Raw genomic sequence first — 11,079 nt, 5'->3', positions numbered from 1 at the left:
GCCCCTGAGCCTCTGGCCTGTACCCCAGTTCTGTATGCACAAATAAATAAATCTTTAAAAAAAAAAATTGCTGCATTATCCTGGGGTTGGGTCCGTCTCTGTTCCCCCCACCCCCCACCCCCTCCCGCAGCTTGGGATCCACTCACCTACCTAGCTGTATTGTCTCAGTTTATATCCAGGGCTTTGTCGGGGCTGCTGGGGCAAAGGTCAGCAACACGTATCCTCGGGTCTCTGGTTCCTAGCTGCAGCCTTTTCCCACAGTTTGGTTTCCTCTCCCTAGCTGAATTGTCTCAGTTTATCTCCAGGGTTGTAGCAGGGCTGGGACAAAAGGCTGCCTATTAGCTGTAGCTGCTGCTGCAGGCAGCTTTCCTCTACAGCACTTCCTGGCTTCTGGGCGCCTAGATTTTTAAAGGAGCCGAACAAGTAGGAAGCCGCTGGGGTTCCCGTATCAGCGTTGCAGGGTTCAGCTAATCCTTCCTGTGCGGCTTCCTTATGGGAACTCCACAATCGCTGGTTTTCCCTCAGTTTTTTTCCTTCTAGTGAGTCCAGGGCGTTCTCATTTGGGTTGAAACTCATAGCATGTAAGTCTATAGTCCGTTTTTATATAATCCCGTGCACGTTTGGATGTAGTCATCTAGGTGTCTATATTCTGCCACCATCTTGCCGGTTCCTGAGCTGGTCGAGCTGATCAGAGGCTTTGTGTGGCGCCCAGGTGCTCCCAATGGGGACTGCAGTTTCAGCGGTTTTTCCCCTGTACCCAGGAGTTGCGGGTCAGATATGCAGTCACTGAGCTGAGCCGTCTCCCTTCACCTCCTGGGTTTAGCACGGTGCCAAGGTCTAATTGCTTTTATTTAAAATTCTAGATAAAGGAAGTAAAGCTAGAATGACAGATCAGATGGTTTAGGAGGTGTTGAAGAGTGGTCTGTGTGTTCACTGACTTAATCGTGGCTGTGGGCTATGTGCCTGTGCATATCTGGCAGTATTTACCAAATTGTGTATTTTAATATGTTTAGTTATTTGGATATCAATTATACTTCAACAAAACTAAAGAAAAAGAAGAATGCCGGCTCTGTCTGCATTTGGGAGGCCTGGGTAATGTGGGATAACAACTTTCAGGGTGGTTGTGAGAACTGTGTATTGGGACCCAGAGCTTAGCTCAGCACCTGTGAGAGCGCTGCTTACTGATGCGGTTGTACCTTGTGATCTACTAGATCTACTAGAGCATGCCAGCATGTCCCTGCTATTATTTTGCCTAGTTTGAAAGTCAGTACATGTGCTTATTTGTGTGCTCCTCAGCATACTAAAGGCACAGTAAAGAAAGTGCTTTTGACAAAATTTAAATAGATAGTTAACAAAAGTAGCATCCAGCAGACATGCTCAAGAAGGCTAAGTGAATAAAGAACTGAGACATTTGGTGTACACCACTCTGGAGTAATACGTAAAGTATGGTATTTATAGGCAGAGAGTAATGTGAGAAATATTGAGGATGTTACATTGTCTTAAAAGTAGACCTTTAGGCCCTCCCTGGTGGCGCAGTAGGTTAAAGCACAGCACTAAGAGGCTTAAGCCACTTCCGCATGAGTTCGATCCCTGCCTGCCTCGGAGGAGATCCACATGGTGTGGCAGACCTCTCCTGCCTGCCCGCTGCTCCCCTCAGCAGTGTACTTCATCGATCTGCCTGTTCTGCTGCCCACTCTGTCTCTGGTGAATCCTCTCACCCTCCACATCTCTGGCCTGTATCCCAGTTCTGTATGAATAAATAAATAAATCTTTTTTTAAAAAAGTAGACCTTTATTTTAATCTGTAGGCACACACACAAATGTGTGTGTATATCAAACTCTGCCCCTGACACGAGTTTCCTTCGAGCACACGAATGTAGCTATTACTGTCATTTGTCTTATTTTAGAAAGCAGTTAAGTCCTTGGGAAAATCACTTATGTCATCAGTGAGGAATGTCCTCAAAATAGCTTCTCACTTAAGTTCCCATCCCCAGAGCTAACCCAGAGGAGGTTCCGATAAATTCAAATATTTAATAACTTGTATTTTTCTTTCTCCTTAAACACAGGCCCTCTGGTCCTGGAGGCAGGATCGTGTGGTGGATTCTTGGCAGTCAGCAGTCTGTGGAGCTTTTGCAGGTGCAAAGGATTAGATTATACTGGGAAAGACCAAAGAGGGGGAGAAAAATGTGAAAATATTAACTATGCAAAAACAACATTCTTTAGAAATTCCAGATTGTTTAGATGAAGAGAGTTCCACTGGTTGCTTAAGAAAAGGGTGTCTCAGGGAAAAAAATAAACTGCCAAAAAGGTGTCTGCTTGAAAGACAACCAATTTGTTTTTGACAAATTTTTCTTTTTCCTTTTATCTTTATTGAAGCGTTCACTCAGGCCCTTGGATTATCTTAAAGATGATTTATAGAAGCCCGCAGTGGGAAGAGGCTGGCTGTGGGTGCAGGGTGCTCTGTGCAGCTGTCTGCTGTGAGCGGTGCTTTGGGGCTTTAAGCAATTTCTGCAAAAGACAATGATTCACGGGTCGTGTGACATGTTTGACAGCGTTGCAGATTAACTAGTGTTATGAGAGCAGAGGCTGCTCCACACGCACCGAAGGCTAAACTGCTCTGTAGAGAAGTTGGAGATTGAAACATCTGGGCATTTTCTGGACGTTAAACCAAGTGCACAGTGACAGTATGCAATAGTGTGTTATTCATCACGAAGACATATGGATTTCCCAGTGAGGTTTTCATGATAACTCTGATGCTTTCTAGAATTTAATGAGTGACGGGTTCAGTAGTCTAGGAGTGAAATCGACTTTGTTGTTGCAAATAAAGGTGAATTAGAATTATGACTAAAATAAAGCAAGTAAAATAAATTCCCAGATTAGATGTTAAGCCAGCAGGCTGACAGATTTGTAGATTTAGGATGTTGACTTAATTTAAAAATAATTCTTTTTCAATTTGTTGGGCTGGGCTTTTGTTGTTGTAGTGATTAGGAAAACAAAGCATTTATTAGGGTTCTTTTATTAATAATTGGGTCCACTCAACTTACAGAGTTTGTAATCAAAGATAAGAATCTTGTTTCTGGAAATGAAGCCAGCTCAGATTGATTATGACAGCTAATTGTTTCCACTTGACATGTAGTCATTAGCAGTGTTAAATGAGGAGGTGAACCTAATTCATTTTCCAGAGGTCAGGAGTCCTCATTCCCAACCCTTAAGAGAAATGTACATTTTTGTTGACTTCCTCCTGGGGAAAGTGAGCATTATGGAAAGTTAGTCATCATCGACAAGAAAGGCCACTCCTTAAAGTTAATGATAAAAATTCCATGTGTTAAAATATTATTTTCTGGTCCCATTCCTTAAGTAGCTAATTTAAAGATTTGCTAGTAAATGAGTGCTTTCTTCTTAAGGAAATGTGCATTTGTTGCATATCCCTTTTCCCAGTAATGCTTTATAAAAAGGACTAAGTGCTTAGATTAGTCAGAAAGAAATTTTTTTACCAGACTGCTGCTGTGTGATGGGAGCATGTGGGCTGGGCTCTTTCTGTAAAGGCAGCTCACCTGGGCGGCTGCCATGCAGCGTTGGGCCCAGTGACAGCCCGGGACCTGGGATGTGGAACAGGGAAGAAGCTTGCCCGGAACGACCATCTGGGAAAGGGCAAGCTGACCCACCTGGACAGTTGTCATTTCTCTGTTCTGGCCCCCACTAGGGAATGAGACTTTGGGGTCTCCCTGAGCACCAATATCCTTAACTGTACCTGAGGGGATTACCTCAGGGATAGGTGAGATAAAGTATGTGCTAGCACCTGGTAATCTACAAGACCAGACAGAGGTAAGGAATTGTTACTATTTCAATAAAATCAGTTGACACAGTGAAAAACCATCATGATCACAGTAATTCATACTCTCATTTGCTCTGAAAGAATAATATATTAATAAAATCTCTATCTATAATCCTCTCCCCTAATGGCCTGTAGATATTTAACACTCCTCTAGACATCTTATTTTTGCTGTGGTTCTGACAAATGAAGGAGTGCATTCAAGTCTACCCCCGCCCCCCCAAATCCATTGTTAATAGATTTGTATACATCTAGCAAATATGAAATTCATAATACATTTCTTGTTTATATCCCTTTTGCTTTGAAATTTGGTACAAATGTTAAGATCCTAAGGAGTCAAGCTGCTATTTAATAACCTTTCTAAAAGATAAATATCATTTGAAAAGATTCCAAATAAGAAGAGTGACATTCTGTCAGAGTTTGTTGCAACACTGTGTATTACACAGTATAGACAGGTGAACGCCGCCGCCCTCTTGGGCAAGTCCATTAAAACCTGACGTGCTTCCTTGTTAGTCTTTCAGACTCTTTAACCTTACGTGGCCATAAAGGTAGTGGTACAACTTGTTCTTAAATCAGAAATCCGTTTTCTCATCACTGTGTGTGTTTCCAAGTTTAAACTGGTTAAATTATTGTCGATGAACCTCTCCCAGTGCCATCCTTGGCACTCTTCTTGCCCATGCTTGTTTTATAAGCTACTTGGCACAGAAACCCAAAAATGTCCCTTGACATGAGATTGGAGGTGTTGAAGGCTTATCATAGTCAAATTCCCTTGGCTTACTGTCAGGGGTTAAACTAGGAGGGAAAGAAAAGAACTTTGCCAGCGTCTTCACTTCAAGTTAGCTTATAAACAGAAAACCATAATTCAGGCTAAGTAATGATGACGTTTACTACTTTAGTGATGTTTGCTATCTAGTGTTCTCTGATCAGTTTCTAATAATAAACACTTATATTCTCTAAGAGAAGAGAGGACAAAGAGGGAGTGAGAGTAAGGGAAAGAGATAAAGGATTATCTGGGTAACAAAGGAATATGTTTGGCACTATCTTTAAAATGTGTTTGTTGTCTAATCTCGCTAGGCTTTGGATGCTTGTTTGAAAACCAGGCAAAGAGGTCTGTGCCGGTGCTCTCCTTACACCCGGACCAGTCAGGGGAGGGGAGACCTAGAGGAGGGACGAGTGGCAGCACTGCCCTCGGCTGTTCCCACCATGTTCGCAGCTGCTGCTTGGAGGTGACAGCTCCGAGCTGATTGTAGAAAGGGGCCCCTTTATCTGGATAGGATAAAGAACCTGCATTTGCTCCCTAAAAACACTTGAGATATCGTTTAAATATAAAAGCCCAGCTTCCCCTTAAGGTGGCTTTTATTCCTTGAAAGCAGTTAGCCTAACGGGACATGCCCAGTTCCAGTGAAGTCCACAGAAGATCACTGCATGTGTGACTCGAGTAGTAAAGCAGACTACCGTTGCTGTACCAAATAATTATTTCCTGTCTAATCTGTTAGCATGTTCCTTGTATTTATTACCAAAAGTTTATGGTTCCCCTAAGTAAAATATAGAGAATAACTACATTTTAACTGAAGTACAGGTCCCCTGTCTGCCCACACTGGGACTGGTTACTCTAGTCCATGGCCTTCACAAGTCACTCTTGCAGCCTCATAAAAAGCATCGTGAGGTCTGTGAATTAAACAATCTTTCACATTTGAAGACATCCAATTTAGTTTTGTTAATAACTTTCATAAAATAGTTCCATCCATCCTGACAGTAAAATTAGAAGCTATTTAGGCATATGTTTTTGTCTTTGACTTTTAATCATGCTATTTTCCTGAAACAAATGTCTAAAGATATTGACAGGCATCCTCAAAAAAGGAATCGTGAACTGCTAATGGCCAAAAGCTTGATTGCAGTATCCAAATTTGTTAGAAGATGAAAACATTATTAGGTGACTCAGGAAAGCTTTGAGTGGTCAGAAGGACAAATGATGGCTTTGTCAACCTTTCGGTCATTTTAGTGGACTTGGGATAACATGTGTGAATTTCAGCAGTAGGACAGACTTGCTGCGGTGTATGTCAAAGTCATTATGCAGTCATAGAGCATTACTTTTGGAGGCAAGGTTCTCGAGACTTTGTGTCCCAGCTCTGTATGGACATAGTGTGCAAGTCACCTGTAAAGTGGGAAAGCAGCACCTATGTAAGAAAGAGCACCTGCCCAGTGAAAGTGCCAGTCAGAATGCCAGGTAGTCAGCACCACCATTGGCGCCTTTTTAGAAGACAAGGCGAAATCTTTAGTTTGGAAAAAAAAACTACACAATTTTGTCGAGGTGCTTCAGTAAGAATTTTTGGGTGCTTACGGTGTGTGCTGAGGTAGAGACATGAAGAAAACTTACACATTAGCATTGCCTGTCCAGAAACGAACTCACGGCTGAGCTCTCGTGTGAGGCAGGCAGCACTCTAGACACTGAACAGACTCATCCAAGCCCTGAGTCACCTTGCTGTCTGTATATGACACCTGGAGAGCCAACGGACTTTAGAAGACACAGTGACCGAGGACTTAGGTCCGAGCGTCACATACATTAAAGTGTCAGTTATGCACTAAGTAAAATCTATGACTTACTTAACCTCTGAGCTTTAGTGAGTGGGGTTAACTAAAATGGGAGAAATGAAAGTACGTTTAAGTCTTTCAATAACATCATTTAGTTATAAGGTGATGAGACAAAAACAGCCCTCGTGGATTCTGAATTAGAGGACAGTGGATGGTATTTTGGGACCTGCTTTTGTTATATATTTTTACCTGAAAATCATTTTCCATTAACTTGTTCACCTCATTAAGGACTTAATTGTACCTATTGTTCAAGGCATTTCAGTCAGAGAAGTAGTTATTTTCCTAATGCTAATCAGTTAGTAGAGCAAGAATTTCAGTCTTGGTCTAAGGAAGGGCTCTTAGGCTGGGTCCTTAGGGAGCCACTTGGAGCCAGGCCAAAAAAAAAAAAGCAAATGTAAGAATTGGGGTGGGAAATTTGGGACAGTTACAGGTACTTTAGCCTTTCCTACCTTTCTTGTCTTTCATTAGGACCCCTTTATTTATTTTTAAGTTTTAGGTGAAGTACTTTTCTTCTTACATCCTTGTTGATGTTGGTACAGTGTTTGATTTCTTCTCCTGAGTTAGGCCCTGTAGTTTTCACTCACCACCACAGCCCCCCTGAACCACTACCATAGTCCCTGTGCTCTTCCCTCCCCTCTTTTTGACCCCTTGGCTTTGCCCAAGCCTGGATGCCTCAGCTCTGTGGTCAGCGTGCTAGTTTCATCTTTTTGTTCTGATGGACCCCTTTCTTTAAAAAATATGTATTCCTTTAGGATTATGTGGCTCAAAAAATGGAAAGGATTTCAGGATTAAGTGGGCAAAATTTGTAGATACCCAAAATTGAGCAAAGTCTAACTTCCAGGCAACTTTTGGATCTAGAGAAAAACATCTGACATATAAACCAAAAGGGCCTGAAACAATGGGGTCTCTAACGCTCATCTTCTCAAGCCTTCTGCCTGAGTTGTGTATCCTTTGGGTGAGTAGAGCTGGGCCATAAATGGGTGCATCTCAGAGCATAATGTCACCAAATGGAAGAGGCTCAGTGTGTGACCCCATGTCAGCAGCCTACTTAGAAAGCTGTCTGACAGATCAAATGGCCTTGCCCCCACTCCACAAGGCTGAGAGGAGTGGTGTGCTATTTCTGGAGCAGCTTTCACATACTATGTCCTGTTTAGCCCTGATAAACCTGCCTATTTCACCCTGCTCATGGGGGCTGCAGTTTTGGAGTGGACTTCTAGCTCCTTAGTGCTTCTTGAGATTTTAAATATCTTTGTATTTTATTGATTAAAATAGTGACACCATATCTTGTGGTTTCTGTGAAAAAGCCCTCCCATTCCTGTGTGGACATATATAGGGACCACTTACACTCCTAGGCCGGGGGGGGGGGGAGTCATTTTGGCAGTCACAGTATTTAAGTTGACAGGGACATGAGCGAGAAGATAGGAAGAATACCTGTTGAAATGAGACAGATTCTAACAAGATGTAGAAGGGGGCTTAGAAGTGATGTTGCTCTAATTGACCTGCTCTTGGAAGCCTGTGGCACACAGGAATCTTGATTCTTATTATTTTTATATTTAATTTCTTTATTTGTGTATTTTTTACATCAGGTGTAGTCCCCACAGAATTCCCACCACTCATTGCCTCATGCACCATCACCTTAGTCCCTTGTGCTCTTCCAGCCCACGTTTTGCACCCTCCTCCCCCTCTTCCACAGAATGTCTCTGATTTATAGTTGTCTGATTATTTTTGTTGTATTTTTAAAAATTATTTTCCCTGGGTCAATTACTTGGCTTCCCTATATTTCTTCTACAGGGAAACTTGATTCTTTCCACTTGAAGAATCCACCCTTTTGCACCACATTGATAGACACGGTCAGCTAAGAGGCCAGTGGCTCATGGATAGATGGGGAGGGGGAGGGGGCCCCTCTGAGGGTCTCTGGGCAGCATGCCTCATACTGAGAGTGCCTGACGATCGAGGCATCTACCATGTACATTTGGGTATGCTGCTCCCCAAAGTAGCAACATGTATTGTAGGGGCCTTACTGTTTTAGTGCCTTGTATAAAACATCTCGTGACTTCTTTTCTGCTCAGTTCAACACCACCGCACAAACAATGAAGCATGTGGGTAAAGGCCTTTGAATCAGTCAAGAGGATATAATGATGAACAAGTTATTTTGGCAAAATTATGAGGAATTATAAAATACCAGGTAATACAGTCAACAATACCTCACTTGTGTGTTGGGTGTTTTTATATGCACAGGTGGATTTGCAGCTGCAGTCACCACGCCTCTGGACGTAGCAAAAACAAGAATCATGTTGGCAAAGGTAAGTAGTAAAATAACGTAATGTAGACATATGGAAGTTTCTGTCCAGTCACTCTAGGGTTTGTGGATGTGTGTAAAGTGAATACAGGTGGCATAGCACCTACCTGCCAGCTTCCTGTTGAGCCACCGAGGAAACTGTCTTTGACAGGACAGTAGCCACAATAATCGTTGGGAGCAGCGTCTGCATAGCATTTTCCCTTTTCAGCATCACAGCCTCCTATATTTTGGAAGCCAGTAAAGCTGGAAGGGCTCCTGTCTGGCATTGCTATTGTCAAATATCCTCTGTCTCTACTGGTGACAGACCTGAGACTCAGGTGACTGATTTCATGCCATGCAGCTCACAAGCTCGAGGCTCTAGGGTTTAGCCTTAGTTGGATGAATTAGGACATTGGTTAGACCTGCTTAAAACATTGTTTTAAAAATGTTAATTTTTTTAAAGAATGTTAATTAAAAATAAATTAGGTTGGTATATTTATAGAAAGGCTTCTAGTGGATAAAAATAAAAAATAAGTCACACTCCCGTGGAAATCGGTGAGGACAGAAGCTAGTGCATAGGTTCACATGAGGATGCCGGGCTTGTTTGAAACTGAACATGGTACTTTTTCCTAAGTGCGTTTTTGAGCTACCTAGTAAGTTTCATAATTACACTTTTTATACTGCCTCTATCATTCGCAGGTTGAAATTGCTTTCAGTTTCTCTTTGTTAAATAGGTGTGTGCGTCAACTGGGTAAGTGCTGCTCATAGTCTGACAGTGAGAGAAATAATTTAGAGAAGCAGCTTCCTCTGTGGCAGCGGCCAAGTGCATGCCTCCCTGAGGGGCAGAATGTAGGGGCTCTGGGCTCTTCCCAGCCAGGGAAATGATCCTCAAGAACCTCCCGGTCTATTTGACACTGTGTAGATGAGGATGGTAGCCACCGTGCATGGAGCGTATCTGAGAGCCTGCCGTGAGTGGGACAGTCATCAGATAATGGATCTATGTTGTCTCTTTCTGCAGGCCGGTTCCAGTACTGCTAGTGGAAACGTGCTTTCTGCCCTGCATGGGGTCTGGCGGACACAGGGGCTGTCAGGGTAAGGAGAAGGAGGAGCTTGCCGCCGCCCCCTGCTGGCTCTCCCACCTCTAGCCTGACATTGGATGAACAGCTTTACTTTGTTCCACTTCTTACTTATTATTTTGTGCAAAGTGTTGTATCTGATGTTCTGCCACATAGTCAAATTGATGACATATTCTCACCAGGTGTGCTGTGCCTCTTGCTGTTAGGTGGCATCCATAGGTGTGGCCCCTGCCAGGTTCTAGGGCGGCTGCAGGGAAAAAACTGGCTTCCGGTTATGTACTGCAGGGATGCAAGGGAGCATTGTTACAAGAAGGCATTTGTGGTTTGGGGTCCTTCAAGTTATTACTGACAAATTTCCATATACTGTAGTGCCTCAAATTTCCTCACATCATATCCTAAAAAGCACTGTTCGGAATGTTATTTGAGCATTACTTTGACAACATAAACTGCTGTCTGAAGCAGTTTAAATGTTGGTCTCTATACAGATATATGAAATTATGATTTTCTGTGTGAATCATCTACCGAGGATTTTGCTAAGAGCAAAGCAGCAGCCACCTCCCGGGAGTCAGCAGCCAGGGGTTTGACTGGTGTGACCAGAGGCCCAGCACTGCCACCTCCCCGTCCCAGTGGCATTGGTCATGACTTGATCATCAATTTGCGCATGCCTGGCAGGTTTTTATTTCAGCTCTTGAGAGTCTCGGGATAGGAATCAGGTTCTCAGGCCCTGGGTAGGAGTTTTGCAAAGAGCCTTGTCTTTTAATCAGAATTTTCAATGAGGGGTTGAAAAACAGGTAATGATGGATGATTCTGTTGAATGTGACTCTTCTCATGGACTGATGCTGGTTTCCTGAAGAAGGACCAGGACTGGGTTTTGCAGAAAGGAATCAGTGCGGCGGGAAAGGCAGAGGGCTGGTTTATGTGCCAACAGGCAGCCACTGCTATGTGTTGAGGATATAAGAAATTGGCTGCTCGTCACTGAGACACATTGGGCACTGATTCCACATTGGAGCAAGGAAATGGCTTGGGAAAAAAATGAACTCTGAAGTAACTTACTTAGCAGATAAAAGATTCCAACAATGAATTGGGCCAAAGAGATGGTGCCTGTGGTAGTTTACATCATGAAGTCAGTTTTAAACTGCCCAATTTCAATTGTGCATATTTCATCCCCTGGCAACTACCGGTCAAAACCTGCACTGGTATTGAGTGGCAGCCTCTGCCTTTCTTGAGAATGTGGTGACAGGTGGATCACATCATTAGCAAAACCACGACCAACAAGAACTGTAGTAAAGCAGTTGCCTTGAG

At 43.1% G+C, this 11,079-nt stretch overlaps 1 protein-coding gene across 1 annotated transcript in view; it reads left to right on the top strand.

Moving 5' to 3' along the window:
- SLC25A26 (solute carrier family 25 (S-adenosylmethionine carrier), member 26) overlaps nucleotides 1-11,079 on the top strand; it is a 122,383-nt gene that overhangs the window by 108,438 nt on the left and 2,866 nt on the right. The window contains exons 7-9 of the mRNA XM_012720435.1: nucleotides 2,066-2,135; nucleotides 8,662-8,726; nucleotides 9,720-9,793. Coding sequence (XP_012575889.1) covers nucleotides 2,066-2,135; nucleotides 8,662-8,726; nucleotides 9,720-9,793 — 209 coding nt within the window. The remainder of the gene's footprint in view (nucleotides 1-2,065; nucleotides 2,136-8,661; nucleotides 8,727-9,719; nucleotides 9,794-11,079) is intronic.

The sequence above is a fragment of the Condylura cristata genome, unplaced genomic scaffold (genome assembly GCF_000260355.1).
Source record: "Condylura cristata isolate star-nosed mole 26May11 unplaced genomic scaffold, ConCri1.0 scaffold00004, whole genome shotgun sequence".
Lineage (NCBI taxonomy): Eukaryota > Metazoa > Chordata > Mammalia > Eulipotyphla > Talpidae > Condylura > Condylura cristata.
This window is presented reverse-complemented; position numbering and strand designations above follow the sequence as displayed.